This window comes from Podarcis pityusensis, assembly GCF_964106645.2.
Source record: "Podarcis pityusensis genome assembly, chromosome: 1".
NCBI classification, from domain to species: Eukaryota; Metazoa; Chordata; class Lepidosauria; order Squamata; family Lacertidae; genus Podarcis; species Podarcis pityusensis.
In genome coordinates this window covers 10,478,549-10,495,830 of record NC_138028.1, presented here as the reverse complement: position 1 = coordinate 10,495,830, position 17,282 = coordinate 10,478,549, and the positions used below count along the sequence as shown (strand labels likewise).

At 45.4% G+C, this 17,282-nt stretch overlaps 1 protein-coding gene across 6 annotated transcripts in view; it reads right to left on the bottom strand.

Moving 5' to 3' along the window:
• SYNE2 (spectrin repeat containing nuclear envelope protein 2) overlaps nucleotides 1-17,282 on the bottom strand; it is a 236,383-nt gene that overhangs the window by 33,838 nt on the left and 185,263 nt on the right. For all 6 annotated transcript variants that reach the window (XM_081000779.1, XM_081000783.1, XM_081000782.1 and 3 more), the window contains exons 85-94: nucleotides 16,263-16,464; nucleotides 12,495-12,671; nucleotides 11,668-11,790; nucleotides 11,159-11,313; nucleotides 10,441-10,585; nucleotides 9,370-9,464; nucleotides 8,599-8,833; nucleotides 6,743-6,937; nucleotides 5,570-5,695; nucleotides 2,972-3,124 (exon numbers count right to left, since the gene is read on the bottom strand). In XM_081000779.1, coding sequence (XP_080856905.1) covers nucleotides 2,972-3,124; nucleotides 5,570-5,695; nucleotides 6,743-6,937; nucleotides 8,599-8,833; nucleotides 9,370-9,464; nucleotides 10,441-10,585; nucleotides 11,159-11,313; nucleotides 11,668-11,790; nucleotides 12,495-12,671; nucleotides 16,263-16,464 — 1,606 coding nt within the window. The remainder of the gene's footprint in view (nucleotides 1-2,971; nucleotides 3,125-5,569; nucleotides 5,696-6,742; nucleotides 6,938-8,598; nucleotides 8,834-9,369; nucleotides 9,465-10,440; nucleotides 10,586-11,158; nucleotides 11,314-11,667; nucleotides 11,791-12,494; nucleotides 12,672-16,262; nucleotides 16,465-17,282) is intronic.

The following is a 17,282-nucleotide window of genomic DNA, read 5'->3' as shown; positions in this document are numbered from 1 at the left end:
TAGTTTGTCATCCACCTGGAAGCTCAAACCTTGGTTTGAGTTTAAAATCATGATTAGCACAAGCTAAGCTTCCCCCCCTGATGCCTGTGACCTGGTCTGCATGAACCTCAGGCTCAGTTGCTTTTCCTTCTTTTCTCCTTCTCTGATGAAACTGCAAGGAGGATATTGGCAACTTTCATTTCCATTATCAACTAACCACAGTTTCTTTTTGCACTTGAAATTGGCAAACTGTGGTTAGGACCAACTATGGTTTATTGACATAGCCAATGTCAAACATGATTAATAAATCCTAGCTTTTTTCAATAAACCATTGTGTGTTCCCCCACTCCAATCCCCAGTCAGGGGATGATATAGAGTAGGTGCTGGGAAACATACAATATCCACTATCCTGCATCTTATTCTGACATATTACAGAATCATAGAATCGTAGAGCTGGAAGGGGCACTTGTGTACAGTGGTACCTCAGGTTAAGTACTTAATTTGTTCCGGAGGTCCGTACTTAACCTGAAACTGTTCTTAACCTGAAGCACCACTTTAGCTAATGGGACCTCCTGCTGCCGCCGCACCGCCGGAGCAAGATTTCTGTTCTCATCCTGAAGCAAAGTTCTTAACCTGAAGCACTATTTCTGGGTTAGCGGAGTCTGTAACCTGAAGCGTATGTAACCTGAAGCGTATGTAACCTGAGGTACCACTGTACATCTATTCCAACCCTCCTGTAAGGCAGCAATATGCAGCTGTCCCATATGGGGTTCGAACCTGCAAACTTTGGTGTTATCAGCACCATGCTCTAACCAACTGAGCTATCACAATTGTCTTTCTTCAAGATGAGGAAGACCCCAGTTTTGACCCCCAGCATCTCTAGGTGGAGTTTGTGGAGAAAACCCTTCTGAAACCCTGGAAAGCCATTGCCAGTCAGTTTGGACAGAACTGAGCTAGATGAACTTGTGGTCTGACTCACTAAAACCCAGCTTCTTACATTGCTATGATAGGGACCCTCAGTAATGCGTACCTGTCGGAAATTAAAAACATCTCTGCTCAACCGGGCATCCATTGATAGCTGCTCAATGACTTTCCCCATCTTTGTTTACTGTGCTTACAATTTGCAGTCCCCGCCCCCCAGTATATTTTGATTTGTTTTAATGTAATATTTTTGAACACTGCAGAAACCCTTTCATAACACAAACATAGGATAAGCAATGTTAAATGATGCCAAGTTAAAGCAGACACACAGCTGCCATTTTCAGCAGCAGGTGTGTCACAGGTAACCTGCATTTCCATCCTCTGAGCTGCTCATTAAGTGGACTGTTTGTGTGCTCCTGTGTCTTCCTCTGTAATGCGACAGTGACTTTAGCCCTGCCTGTGCTAAACCCCTGACCTCCTGGTACCCCCCTCCCCGACTGTGTCTGCTCCGCTTGTTTTCCTCTCTCTTCCAGCAGGAGCATCTGGCTGGTTAATTCCATGGTTCTCCAGGACAGCTGCACTGCCTAGCTTTTAAATACTTACAGAGGCTGCAGCCTTTTCCGCGAATTGTTTTCAATACAATATGCTTCTGCTTGACACTCCGGCTTAGGCCGATCTCTCAGAAAGCAAGTGGGGCATGCTAATTGCTGGATTTCGCACCTCAAACGTTTAACCAACTAAATATTTTCACCTCAGTTGCCAGGATTGTTCGGGGCTTTTGTCCAATGAAGTGTATAAGCTTCAAGGAATCAGGACACATGGCCAGTCGCAATACCTTTGAGCCATGAGAGGAAGACCAGGTTCTAGTTTCTGCCTTGGCCTGATTGTTCCCCCTTGGGCAAATCATTATGTCTCTGGCCTGAGTCCCCAATTTGTATGATGGGAATAATGGTGACCTACTCGTTGCATAGGGACGCGGGTGGCGCTGTGGGTTTAACCACAGAGCCTAGGACTTGCCGATCAGAAGATCAGCGGTTCGAATCCCCGCGATGGGGTGAGCTCCTGTTGCTCGGTCCCTGCTCCTTCCAACCTAGCAGTTTGAAAGCACGTCAAAGTGCAAGTAGATAAATAGGTACCACTCCGGCGGGAAGGTAAACGGCGTTTCCGTGCGCTGCTCTGGTTCGCCAGAAGCGGCTTAGTCATGCTGGCCACATGACCCGGAAGCTGTACGCCGGCTCCCTCGGCCAATAAAGCGAGATGAGCGCCGCAACCCCAGAGTCAGTCACGACTGGACCTAATGGTCAGGGGTCCCTTTACCTTTACTCATTGTGTGGCCAAAACATAAAGGAATGTAAAGCAAGTCTGAGTCCCGTCCAATGGAGTGGAAAACTCCCTTAGTGCTCTCTCTGAGTGGTTGCAGACAGGCACTGCAACAGCAGGGGGGAAAATGCAATGCAGTTCAAAGCTGCACATGGCTTTAGAACTGTATGAATACGACTTGGGGCGGGGGAAATAACGTGAATAGGTTTTCAACATCTGCTTGCAGTGCATTCACAGATGAAATCTCTCTCTGAAATTAAATTTCAAAAAGTTAAGCTTTAAGAGAGAGAGATTGAGCGCTGCCTGCTACCTGAGAACTACGAAAATACCAGGTGCTCTGAACACTGTAATACCTTTTCACCACTTGCATTATGTATTTAAGCTTTGAACAAAAAACACCCCTAGATTTCAATTTGCTTCTCCCTGTACTGCCGCATTCCAAAATAGTTTTTAAAGTTTTCAGAAGCTCTCCTGGGAACTTTGTGGAGGGGGGAGGAAATAACACAGGAGGGGGGCAGATCTTTCGCATACTTTCGCCACAATAAAACTCCATCTTCAGGAAGAGAAAGAGAAACGCTACCCGCAGCCCCCCCCCAAAAAAAACCAGACCCCTTTTAAGACCCCTCAAGCAAAATCTCTCGTGCTTCTTTGTGCAAAACTGGAAGGCTTACACAGTTCCCTCCTGCCTCCCCGGAACTGCCTTCAGAAAGCCCAGCCGAGACACAACCGCCTGCCCCTGTAAGCCACTTACTCTTAGGCAGAGCTCTTCCCACTGTCTGTGCAAATGCTCAACTTGCTCTTTCAGCACCATCACATCTTCCGCAAGGATGTAGTGCGCCAGGCCCTTCATGCTGCCAAGTTTGTTTGCGTTTTGGTTCCAGTTGGCCAGCGACTTCTCCAACTCCTTCATTGAAACACCAAAGGGGGGGGGGAGACACACAACAACAGACCCTTTCAGACTAAGCTCTGGGAGAGATGTGTGTGTGTGTGTGTGTGTGTGTGTTTTCCTCCAAACCTTTTAGTTAATCCTATGATTGGCCTGTAGGAGGGGGAAGGGAAATGGGGGGGGGGGGAGGTGGAGGAATTTGCATATAGGAGCAGGCTGTGACTAGATGGGAAGGGGGGGGGGCGTGGAACTGCACTGGGGCAAGCTGCTTTATCCTTGCAAACGGCAGTTGTAACTTTCAGAAAGGGGCAGTAATTCCGTCCCACATCCGTGAGATGCTTGGGAAATTCAATAAAATTAAATTAAAAAGAGAGAGAATCTGTGGTGGGGTCCTGTTCATGCTATTCATGCAATTGCTGCTTGAAACTAGTAGAACAAACCTATGCATGTCTACTCAGAAGCAAGACCCCCCCCCCCAATTCTGTTCAGTAGATCTTCTTCCTGTGTATAGGATTTCCTTCCCCTCCACCTTAAGGGTGGGTGGGGGGGAGGAGAAGGAAACATGCTTTGAAGCAGAGTGTTTTTGTGTGTTTTTGTGTCACCTCAACAACTTAAATCAGAGCCAGGGGGGTGTAACAGTTAAGAGTGTTGGACTAGGACATGGGCAGGCAAACTAAGGCCCAGGGGCCAGATCCAGCCCAGTCGCCTTCTATATCCGGCCTGCAGACGGTCTGGGAATCAGCGTGTTTTTACATGAATAGAATGTGTCTTTTTACTTAAAATGGATCTCTGGGTTATTTGTTGGGCATAGGAATTCGTTCTTTTTTTCTTTCTTTTTAAAATATAGTCATTAGCTCTACAGACAGAACCAGACAGAGGGCCTTCTCGGTGGTGGCGCCCGCCCTGTGGAATGCCCTCCCATCAGATGTCAAAGAGATAAAGAACTACCTGACATTCAGAAGACATCTGAAGGCAGCCCTGTTCAGGGAAGTTTTTAATATTTCATGCTGTACTGTTTTTAACACTTGATTGGGAGCCGCGCAGAGTGGCTGGGGACACTCAGCCAGATGGGCGGGGTATAAATAATAAATTATTATTATTATTATTATTATTATTATTATTATTATTATTACATTAGCTCTACACTAGCTCAGCATGGTGCCCCAACCTGCTTTCCAATGCTATTTCAGAGCATCAGGAGTTGGGAGTGTGGATATTCTTTGAATCAGCATTCCTCAGCCTGGTGCTCTCCTGATGTTATGGAGCTACAATTTGGGAGCTGTAGTTGAAAACATCTGGAGGGCGCCAGGTTAGGGAAACCTGCCTCTAATCATTCAACTTGCATAAATTTACTGGGACGAAAACAAATGAGAAGAGAAAGGCTCCTGTAGAAATTAGGATGTCAATGGCCGGGCAAGAGGAAGCCCATTTCCCAGAAGCACTTGAGGCTTCAGCCCCACTGGGCAGTAAGGCTAGACTAGGACCTGGGAGACCAGGGTCCAAATCCCTACTCGGCCATGAAGTTCACTAGGTGACCTTGGGTCAGCTGTTGCCTCTCACAGCCTAACCCACCTCATAGGGTTGTTGTGGGAATTCATTAAGGATGAGAGAGGGAGAATCATGTACGACACCTTGAGCTCAATGGAGAAAAAGTTGGGTTGTAAATGCAAAAGAGAAACCATCTTTTGGTTTTAATAGTTAAACTAGGGAAGTGCCATATTTTTCGCTCCATAAGCCACACCTGACCATAAGATGCACCTGGTTTTTAGAGGAGGAAAACAAGAAAGAAAAAATTCTGGAAGAAACAGTGGATGTATGATTTTGGTGGTTCATGCTATGGCCACATACAAGATATGTGATTTGACTGTGAGTTTGGGGTAGCCCAATTCAAAAATCCTGAGAATCCATGAGGATCTGTGCTTTGTAACCACGTTCATGAGCCATTGTGGCCCCACGAAACAGTGGGTGTGTGATTTTTTGGTGAAGGCTATAGCCATGGACTTTGACCAAACTGCGGGAGGCAGTGGAAGACAGGAGTGCCAGGTGTGCTCTGGTCCATGGGGTCACGAAGAGTCGGACACAACTAAACGACTAAACAACAACATAGCCATGGACATGCTATGGGATCTGATGGTGAATTTGGGATGACCCAATGCAAAAATCCTGAGGATCCATGTGCTTTTACTTCCCCCCTCCCAGGCAGCCTCCTTTATCGCTAGTGTCCCTTATCTCCCTCCTATCGCTTGCCAATCAGCTGCTCAGCGGCTTTGTTTCAACACCCCCTTCCCTCTTTCTAAAAAAAAAAAAGGCATGGTCTGCTTTTTGCCCCTGGGCAATTCGGCTCCAGGGACCACACATTCGCTCCGTAAGATGCACAGACATTTCCCCTTACTTTTTAGGAGGAAAGAAGTGTGTCTTATGGAGCAAAAAATACGGTAATTGACAATTTAGGGTTTTCTTTACCTTGGCATGTTCCTTGGCGGCCTGAAGCTCAGCATGCTGGACTGGAAGAGGGTCTTTTATTCTTGCCTTCAGCTCCCGCAGCCTGTTACCCAGGTTTTCAGTTTGGCTTTTGCAGCTCTCCCACGTCTGTAATTTCAAAGAGGGAAAAAGCAAGACATGAAGGGAGCTAATGGACGCCAGTAGACGTTGCTTAAAAGGATGGACGGAGCTAGTAACACCTAAGCCCTGAGCTATTTCGTTGTCCTCTTTACTAGACAGGACAACTTGGTGTGCAGAGGTAGAAACTGACACTCAGAAAGCCTCATTGCCCAACTCAGCATCCAAGCCAGGGCTAGTGCAAGAAAATTCAGAAGAATTCAGGATTTGGGGACCATTTGCAAACACTCAGGCCTTTGTAACATCTCAGGAGCCAGCAAAATAGGAGTGGATGCAGATCCTGAAACATGGGCCAGGATTTATGTTAGGGGGGCAGGCTTCATGTTGCGGGGGGGGGGGGGCAGAACCTCAGTTATTTTTATTGATTTACTTGATTCCCCACCCCAGCTATACCCGTGTCCTGAACTCTTTTACTCCCCTGCCACACAGTCTAGTTTTTGTTTTTGTTTTGTTTTTCTTTAAAGATAGGCATTCCTTTGTGGTGTCAATGCCATAGCAAGCCCCCCTGCCATCTAATTCCTTAATTAGTGTGCCTTGGGCTTGCCAATCAGAAGGTCGGCAGCTTGAATCCCTGCGATGGGGTGAGCTCCTGTTGTTCGGTCCCAGCTCCTGCCAACCCAACAGTTCGAAGCACGCCAAAAAGTGCAAGTAGATAAACAGGTACCACTCCGGCGGGAAAGCAAACTGCGTTTCCGTGCACTGCTCTGGTTTCGCCAGAAACGGCTTAGTCATGCTGGCCACATGACCCGGAAAAACTGACTGGGGACAAACGCCGGCTCCCTCGGCCTATAGAGCGAGATGAGCACCACAACCCAGAGTCGTTCGCGACTGGACTTAACTGTCAGGGGTCCCTTTACCTTTACTTACTGCCTTTGGGACAAACTTTGTTCTGCAATTTGTGATGGGTCTGTGTCTCTAAATGTACATGTTGCTTTCATCCTGTTCTCAGCTTGGAAACTCCATTATAGGAATATGGGGGTTCCGTACTCTCGCCAGGTCTTCTCTTATGCTAAATACCTGCAGGGTGCGCTGAAGCTGCTTTCTGATCTTCTCCAGCTGAAGCTGCGTTTTGCTCCAGGTCTCTTGCACATGCGTCATCTTGAGCTGTAGGGCAATTCTTGCCTCGGGGTTTGCCACGTCAAGTAACTTCTCCCCGGCCGCCAAGGTTAAGGCGTGCTTGGTCTGCCACCTCTGAAGGAGGATCTCCTTTTTCTAAAAAGAAAACAGGAAAACATGCCCAAACTGTCGTCATATGATTACACAGACACGGCCACAAAGCAATGAAACAATACCAAACAGTTTTAGTGGAGAAATTAATTCCTTTTTAAGAACCGCTGTTTGGAGAGTTCTTGTTTAAAAGGTTCTCTCGGTCTGGTTTCCACAGGATTTGTACAACGATAACAGTGCCTAACATTTATATACAGTGGTACCTCGGGTTACATACGCTTCAAGTTACAGACTCCACTAACCCAGAAATAATACCTCGGGTTAAGAACTTTGCTTCAGGATGAGAACAGAAATCGTGCTCCAGCGGTGTGGCGACAGCAGGAGGCCCCATTAGCTAAAGTGGTGCTTCAGGTTAAGAACAGTTTCAGGTTAAGAACGGACCTCCAGAAGGAATTAAGTACTTAACCCGAGGTACCACTGTACTAGATTTGAAAAGACACAAATGCTTAAAAATAATAATTCTCCCTGGATGTCCCCCCAATAAATTCAAGGCAATGTGTGGGGTCCCTCTCAGTCATTTTATCCTCACAACTCTTGGTGGTAGGTTAGACCGAACGTGTGTGCCCCTCTCTCTCTCTCTCTCTCTCTCTCTCTCTCTCTCTCTCTCTCTGTGTGTGTGCGTGTGTGTAAAGAAGGCCTCACATCCAGTCACCCTGAGAACTTTGTTGCTGAGTCAGGATTTGAACCTAGGTCTCCACAGTCTATTCCAAATATTCTCCCCATTACATACACCCCCACCAGGGGCAGGAGAACAGGAACAGCCAGGACAACTGCAGAGCAGGTAGAACATCTACAATCTTCCTGCTCTACTTTTGTTGATGCTCCCCTCAAAAGGAGAAGAGAGATGCTGAATCATCCTTGGAGAAAAAGATACGAATTAATATTAGAGGTAGCTGGAATAATTGGATCCACTGCTTTACGAAAAAAACGAAGTCAGTTTTTAATGCAGGGGTGAGCAAACTTAAAGCTTGCGGGATCTACTTTATTTTTCCCTAGGACCCTGAGGTTCACCAGCTGGATCCAGGTGTGCAAAATATTTACTTAACCAGGCAGGCATTCTCCAATACAGTCATACCTCGTGTTACAGCCGCTTCAGGTTGTGTTTTTTCAGGTTACGGACCGCCAAAATCCGGAAGTACCAGAACAGGTTACTTCCGGGTTTTGGCGGTCCCGCATGCACAGAAGCGCTAAATCACAACCTGCACGTGCACAGACACGGGTTGCGAACGCTGCGGGTTACGAACGTGCTTTCCGCATGGATCACGTTCGCAACCCGAGTGTCCACTGTAATTAAGGAATAATATGCCAGGAGTTTGTGATCAGGACCAAAACAAACCTCTTGAGTCCTTCCATATATAAAAAAACGACCCTACACTTGGTCTCCCCTCAAGCATTCTATTTCAGCAACCTAATTTATAGGGGGAATTATTTTCCGTTATTGCTATAGTTAAGACAACTGAGAGTCAGAAATAATTTTCCGTTACACTGCAAACCACCTAGATTCTGAGCGATCTTCTGTCCACCCTTAGTTTAACGGATGCCAACAGATGGCGAGTCCCCTTTAAGTTTTCCAAGCACTAGCAATTTTGATCTTTTAAAAATGCAATGCTATCTGTTTCGCTGGTTGTAGGAAGAGGAGGCCTAACCTTGATGTCGTGACTCAGATTCCTGAGTTGGTGCAGACTATACTTCTCCTGACTCTCCACAGCAGCCGTGAATCCACTTGTGTGCATGAGAATCTTCTTGATGTCTTGTAGTGAAGTTGTGAATTTTTGCCATTGCTTTACGAGACTATCAATCTCGCCCTTTCTCTGCTGAGCTGCCCGGACCATGCTTTGCCACTGTTCCTTCAGCAGGGTGAGTTTGGAGAGAAACGTGGTCCTGAAGTGGTCAGAGATTAACTTGTCAGTCATGTAGCATATTCTTCTTCTTCTTCTTACTACTACAATTTATATCCCACCCTTCCTCTCCCAAAGGAGTTCAGGGCAGCAAACACACAAATGATAGAGCAATTAAAAACAATTGCACGACAGATGTAGACTGGGAACAATTTCAGCTTTAAAGGCTTGTTAGAAGAAGGTCTTCCATACACACGCAAAAAGGCAACAGAGATATCGCCTGTCTAATATGTAATGGGAGGGAATGCCAAAAGTTAGATTCCATAACACAAAAGGCCAGATTTCTATATTGTTTTGATAATGTGCTACCTGCAGGAGGTCCTCACCTGTGGTGTAGAGTGATCACCTGGGTATATAAGAGGTGAGACAATCCTCTGCTCAGCTCCATGACTCACTGTTTTAGGCACAGTGATTTATTCAACCCTCCCTTAAAGACTTTTGTTGAGTTCAAGCCTTAGAATGCACACATCCCACAACAGCACCCCAATTTGAAACACACAACCAAGCCATATATCTCACCGGTTTTCGGCTTCCCCCAATTCCAGCACGTGCAAAGCCTTTGACATGATAGAATTAAAAGTCTGCTGGTTCACCAAGATCTCCGCTTGCAATGTCTGTAAACACCGAAGGAAAAGTTTTAATTATGCTTCATGAAAAGGGAAAGATTAAAACCACGGCACAAGTAGAGCCCTTTGAAAAGCCCTAATCTGCCTGGGCACTTTATTTGCAAGAGTTCTGCTCCTGCTCTTTGCAGATGTGAAATCTACACCCACAAAGTGCAGCTGAGAAGTGTTTTGAGAAGAAAGAAGGAAGGAAGAATGCCTTGCCCTCCTTCCTCCCGCAAAGGATAAGTGTGGCACATTGACCTTGGGGGTGGGGGCCATCTTTCAGCCAAAGGGCCACATTCCAGGAGTGGACAGGGCCAGAGGAAAAAGAGGGCAGAGCAGTGGTTGTGGCCCTTACTTCTGTATATTTGAGCCAGACTGTATTTAACTAAATAATCCTTTTAAGGCAGCGATGAAACTTGGGCAAGATCCCTCAGTTAGCAGAATCACAGGCTGCAAAGGTTAGCTAAGATGTACCATCCCAGATTGCTAGTAAGGAATAGCATACTCTCTCATATAAAAAGCCTTCTGCATATAGAACACTTGCAATTTAGGAACACAATTCCTTTTTTATTATTCAGTTGTAGTGGAGCAATGGAGACAAGTTTTTCCTACTGTCCGGGGATAGAAAATTTGTGGTACTATCACAAATGTTATGGTCTGTTTTTCAGGATACCTAAAACCTTTTGCTTATTAGGGGCTTCCCCACATTCTCTTCAAAAAACTGCTTTGCGCAGGTAACTACCGTAGTGTTATCTAGTTTCTCAAAAGCAGGGGGTCCATGGCTTGGCTTTTGGAAAATAGAGGGTCCTCACTGATCGGGAACCACTGCCCTAGAGCGACTTCAGGAAGTCTAATTGGCTAGAGAATAAAACTGTATCATGACAAAATATAACTCAAGGCCCACAGCCAATGATTTGCTTGGTGTGGCAATCAGATCCATCTTTCTGCTCTGGATTGAGGCCAAGACAGTGAGGAACATTACCTCATACTCCCTCTGCTGTTTCCGCAGCCCCTCTAGGCTGCCCGCCATATCTTCCCTCAAGACCTCTTTCATTTTCTCTTGGAACAGCACCCACTTTTGGCATCTCTGAATGAACTTTTCATCAGACTGAATGCCCTGCAGTTCACTGCAATGAAAAACAAAATTGGAAATCAGTTCTGTAGCCGCGCCTTCTGCCAGTTACACTTTTAGTCGTGCATGATTGTGGCCCGGCTGGCAAGGGTAGCTAGTGCCCATTGGGACTGATGGGGCAGAACACAGGGAGCCCAACAGTCGGTGGGGCCAGATCCAATGACTGGCGGAGCTTAACACAAATCAGCAGTGTGATGCAACAGCAAAAAAGGCTAATGCTATTCTCGGCTGCATCAACAGAAGTCTAGTGTTCTGGTTGAGGGAAGTCATATTCCTGCTCTGTTCTGCATTGGTCAGGCAACACATGGAATACTGTGTCCAATTCTGGGCACCACAATTTAGGAAGGGTGTTGACAAGCTAGTGCGCAGAGGAGGGTGACCAAGATGATCAAGGATCTCAAAACCAAGCCTGATGAGGGAGTTGGGTATTTTTAGCCTAGGAAAGAGGAGTGTAAGGGGAGATATGATGGCCATCATCAATTATGTAAAGGGCCTGGATCCAAACAAATGGATTCAAGTTACAAGGAAGGAGTTTCTGACTAAACATCAGGAAAAACGTTTTTTTTACCAGCATTTCTCCAGAGCCATAGCTTTCTTCTGAGTCCATTGCCAGTTCAGATCCTGCAGTCTTTTTGCAGTGAAGTCACTGAGCGGAAACCTAAAGCTGAATTCATTCAGACTCTCCATCTCGGGTGATAAAGCTGTGAGGACCAACATCTGGCTCTGAGAAAAAGGACAAGACAGATGAGGCTGCTGGTTTGCAAAAGCCTATCATCAGCAGTTCTTTTTGGCACAATGTGCAAAACACCAGGTGCCAGGAAAGTGCAAAACACCAGGTGCCAGGAAAGCCAAAGGAACAAGAGCCACCAACTGCTATACAAGGAAGGACACCAGATAGGGAAGATCAGAATGGCCTCAAACGAATTCTTAAAAAGGCCTGCTTTGATCTTGAAGAACTGATTATGCTCCCCTATCTTTTCCTCCCCTGCCGCCCAGAAGGGACTAGTGAGTTGCAGTTCCAAACATCTGGTGGGTACCAGGCTGGGAAAAGATGGCCTATGAGCTTTTATGGCTTACCATGAGTAGATCTGAGTCTTCAGTGCCTTGGTTCAGATTTTCCAATACTTCCGTGAACCCTTTAAGATGATTCTCCAGGTTTTCCAAGCAAGTCTCAAAACGCTTCAGCTGTAAAAGGTCAAACTGAGGAGAGAAATTAATATGCTGACTTTCGCAGAGGTTTAATTTTCATTTCGATTAGCCAATCACCTTATTTATTATTTTGAACTTTTCTTTCTTTCTTTTATATGGTGCTCTATGTTGAACATTGTAAACTGCCCTGATACCGGGGGGGGGGGGGGATCTGTACTAGGCTGCTACCTTTAATTGCCCAGCGAAACTGTCACAAAATAGCGTGCTTGCTTTTGAGTTATCTAGAACTCTCAACTGGGCTAGAAGATGATTAAAGGGGAGGGGAAAGAAAATCTTGCAAGGGTCAAGGCAGAATTTGGGAGGAGGCAGCTGACATGCAAATGAGGTGCCATGGAGTTGCAGCAAGGCCTTTTGGGAAAAAGAAGCTTAACAATGGTTGCTTCGCCATCTCTGGAAACAGAAAAATAAGCATTTGCTCACTTCCAGCTACTGAGAAGGAGGATAGGTGGAATACAGAAAGAAATGAGGAAACAGACTGTTCTTAGGTGGAAATTAATTTTGCACCGGTGAATCGTGGGGTTCTAGTAAAAAACATTACAGATCCTGCAAGCCTGAACCTGCCAATGGTGCGGGCATATAAATTTGTATGGCCAATGGCATTTCCTAACAAATACATTTGGAAAAAAACCACGGAAGCATTATTCCTCTCTCCCCCCCACCCCCCCACCAGAACCTGTTGACCCACTCAGAAGTACCTCAAACTCATTTTCTTTCATTTGTAGCATCTTCTCCAAATAGGAGATCCTTTGAAGTGGCTGGAGTTTTTCTGGAAGAAGTGGTTCTGTGGGCTCAGCCAACTGAGCTATTTTATCTGCCAGCTCAGAAACGGGAAGAAAACTTTCTTTGATGTTCTGAAGGTCCAGTTTCAGCATCTGGAAAGAAAGGGAGATGCCTCAAGAGAAAGAAATGAAGGCTCCTGATTGCACTCTCAGATTGATGTGTCCGCCCTCAGACCCAGATGTTTCCCTGACCCTGGGCACAGTAGGCCAGAAATGAATTCACTTTTGTGATTTGAAGTTCTCCAAATTTTGCGATGAAGTTCTCGTCTCCAAACACGTTATCAAAACGTGCATACAAACGACAGGATGAAATTCATTCGGAAATGTGTATTTTGTAACAAAATAGGCTCGAGAACTGGAAATCAGAAGAAGTACCAACACTGAAAGATTGGCAAAATAATTTTTTTGAAATGATTGAATTAGCAAAAATGATGGCAACAATTACAATGCAATCTAATCAAAATCTTAAACAGGAATGGGAATGTGTAGAAGAACACATGACCAAAAAATGCTCCAACAAGAATTTATTGATATGTATGGACTGATTTCACAAAGCTAAGCTAAGCTAAGCAGATATATCAGATTGAATGTTTAATTATTAAGATACAAAATTACAATCTCAATAATAAAGTTACAAAATAATAACAAGGAGTGGAGGGAAGACACAGGGCAAGAAATAAGAAATGGATAAATGTTGGTACATAATGAAATGTGAAAATGTGAATTTATGAATATAATGTATATGTATCAATATGTAAAGATTTCATATATGTATTGCAACATTAATAATAAATTAATTAATTGCAAAAAAAGGCTCAAGATGTGTGTCATACACCGGTTGGATGCAGAGGAATGGTGAGCAGCTGGGGAACCACCAAGCGAAGAAGGCTCAGAGCTCAGGGAATGGTGGTGGGACAACAATGAGTGGGCAGAGAGAGAGGACTGGGAAGAGATGGTTTCAGAAGCTGAAGGGGTAAATAGGGCTAAGTGAGCTGAGAGAGTCCGTGGCAGAGAGAAGTCCAGAATCAGAGGCAGAAGCGGAAGCAAGAGTGTGGGAGAAGAGAGGCCAAGAGGCAGAGACTAGTCCGGTTGGTGAAGAGTCACGGGTGTCTCCCACCCCAACTTCGCTGTCTCCCAGAACCAGAAGAGGCGTGAAAAGGGTGGAGGAGAACTTGGCTGCATACAGGCGCAGTCTCCGATTGCTTGGGAAAAGCCCTGGAGAGGAGGGGACTTAGATGGCTGTGAGGAGCTGGGGTTTTCAGTCTTTCATGGAGTAAGACCCACAAGGAATGACTCTCTAACGAGTCTGTGGAGATCGTGTTTTTGCTAATAAAGAACTAAATCTAACTTTGATCAGAGTGGGTCAGGATGGGGCTGTTCTCTTATAGAACTGCAAAGAGGAGAGAGAAAGGGAGGGAAAAACCTGGCTGGATGCTGAAAGTGGAGAATTGTGACAAGCAGCCTTAAAGGTAGTGGAGGGTCAGTCAGGCTGCGTACCTGAGATTTCATGGGCTGCAATCCCTGTGCACAGATGATTAACATTATAAATAGAATTAAGATACGAATTGCACTCCTTGGTAGTTCTTTATCCGGACAGGTGGGTGGAGATTTGGGAACATCTCTTCTGAAGTGTATAATTTAATACAATTTCCACTTAACACCAGTTACCTAAAAAATCGTGCTTTCTGGATGGGAATGGCAGCTGTGCCGTTAATGGGCATAAAGTAAGTCTAAAATGCTAATTTACTGCCATTAAGGACAAATTTCGCCAATGTGACTAATGCATGCCTGGCATCCAAAGCCCTTTTCTCTTTGTGGCGATGCTCTTTAAGGCCAAACGAGCCCGTTGCTTCAAAAACGATCCATTTAAATTTCTTCCCATTAGACTTTGCATACAATTTATTAAGGGCACAAACACATTTCTATCCGCTCCGGGGGGGGGGGGGGGACGCAAGAATAACTTTAACACAAGTCCTCAATCTCACCTAAAACTGTTAGCACAGGGAAAGGGTTAGGCTTAAAAGCACATCAAGTGCCCAATTGGATTCCTAGCAGTCATTCACAACTGACAAGGGGTGTAACATACCTCCCCGTCCATTAGGGTTCTTTCTCTGGTATTATTCTTCACAAAAGGAAGAAGAATAGTTTGGCTCTCCTCCACCGATATCGGGAAAGGGCTATTAGCACCAGGTGGATTTAATAGCTGCTTCATTTATGACAAAATTATCCTGGGTTTTCTTTGTCAGCAAGAGATACAAAACTGCATCGTAAAAAGCCACTTCCATTTTTAGAAGAAAGCCGAAATCCTTCCATCTCTGAGCTACTGGAGAGTTCTGCTGAGGCCTTCTGTTCAAGAAGACAATGAAACACTTTTCCTGAGGCTTGCGGTGCCGACCAATTCACTTCAGGCAAAGAAGGGTCCCGATCCGACAAAATTGCTGACACCTTTGGCCTGAGCCCAAGAAGCTTACCTTGGGGCAGGGGAAGAAAGCATCAAAGCATCTCGGCTGCATTAACAGAAGTATAGTACCCAGATCAAGGGATTGAATAACCCCCCTCTAGTCTGCCTTGGTGGGCCACACCTGGAATACTGTGTCCAGTTCTGGGCACCACAATTTAAGAAGGATGTTGAGGTTCGATGGCCATCTGTCACGGACGCTTTATTTGAGATTCCTGCATTGCAGGGGGTTGGGTTAGATGACTGCCCCCCCCCAGGGTCCCTTCGAAATCTACAATTCTATGATTCTATGATACAGCCTGGCAAAGACACTCAGGGAGGGTGCAAGACAGGGCTGGTGAGGGGTGTGGCTTGGGGAGAGTTCCAAGGGCCACATCCAAAGGCTGGAAGGCCATTTGGCACCCATCCCTGATTGCCTCCACGCCCTGAGATCTATCATCTTCTTCTTCTTTGGCGATCACTTGTAGTCAAGTAAGATTGTCTTCCATGAACATGGTTTTAACAGTGAATCCGTAAGTGACTGTGGAGCCCAATTCTGGATCCACACGTCCTTCCACAGTGGGGACATTGGTTTCTGGGCAGGAGTTGATCACGGTGAGGGTTTGCCAAGCGTCTCTTCCTCTTAGTACGTTTCTCCCTTTCGTCCTGAGTCCGAGTGTCTTCAAAGCCCATGACACCTTTGGGAAAGGCTGTTCACCAATTGGAGCGCTCACAGGCCATTGTTTCCCAGTTGTTGGTGTTTATACTACATTTTTAAATATTTGCCTAGAGAGTGACTTTAAGTCTCTTTTGTTGACCACCAGCATTACACTTTCCATTTTTAAGTTTGGAATAGTGTAGTTGTTTGGAAGACGAAAATCAGGCATCCGAACAACATGATCAGTCCAACAAAGTTGATGTTGAAGAATCATTGCTTCAACACTGGTGATCTTTGCTTCTTCCAGTACACTGGCATTAGTTCACCTATCTTCCCAAGTGATATGTAAAATTTTTCAGAGACAACAGTTGATGGAACCTTTTGAGGAGTTGGAGATGGTGTTTATAAGTAGTCCATGTTTCACAAGCATACAGTAAGGTTGGTAGTACAATAGCTTTGTAAATAAGCATTTTGGTTTCCCTGCGAATGCCCCGGTCCTCAAACACTCTGCACTCGCAGATACAGCATCCCTTTCTTATTCTCCACCCACTTTCTACACAACCACACCATGGAAATCCCATTAACCTACCTTCACATCCTCGACCTTCTGCTTAAGGAAGTCCATCGTATGACCTGCAGCCACATCTGCCAAAAGGGAACCATATTGCTCTTCATACTTGTCCACCTTGGCCATGACTTCAGCATGTAAACCAATGTAAGATTCCCAAAGTTGTAAAGATGCTTGTGCTTTGTCTAGGTGATCTTCAATTTCTTTGTTCATCAGTGTCCATCTAGGGGGAAAAATTAAATTAAATGCAGCATTATAGCAAACACTTCAATTACCTCTCGCTTTCCTTAAGAACACGTCTACCTGTCTTCCTATGGTTCGTTCATACTAGGGAAGAGCACTGAGTGACTTGCTCAGCATAAGACTGGGAAAACGTCACACGCCACGGTTGATGGACGTGTGTTCTGAAGTGTGGAGGGGACTTCTTTTCTTTCTTTAGGCGGATAAATGCATGGAGCTAAAATGCGCCACATCACTAGGCTGCTGATCACAATATTTTGCATGCGCGGCATGTCTGCCAGAAGCCTCAAAGGAAGTTAGTTGGCTCCTAATGCCAACCTTAGACAAGATGCCAAACTCATTTGATGGGATTTCCAAAGATTAGCTTCCCTGGTGATGGGAGCACCAAACTTGAAAATAAAACAGGAAGCACACAGGAAATCATGAAGGGGTAAACTGTGGCCTTCCAGGTGTTGCAAGAATGCAACTCCCATCATTACCTGGCCATTGGCTATGCTAGCTGGGGGGCGACAGGTGTTAGGGTTCAGCAATATCTGGAGGGCCACAGATTCCCAATCTATGCATTAAGCCATCAAGATGGCTTGGAGTATAAGCTGCCTAGCTCTGGCTTTTAGAGATTGAATCTCGCTTAAGCTCTGATCAAGGTCAGACTGTTTTTATTTGCCAGGGCATATGATGTTGTGATGCTGGTTAGTTTGCTTTAGTTGCCATTAAACTGTCTATTTCTAAAACAAAGGTTTCGTCTTACTGCTTAATTATATTCATGTTTTGGTGTGATTAATTGTATATCACCAGGGTATA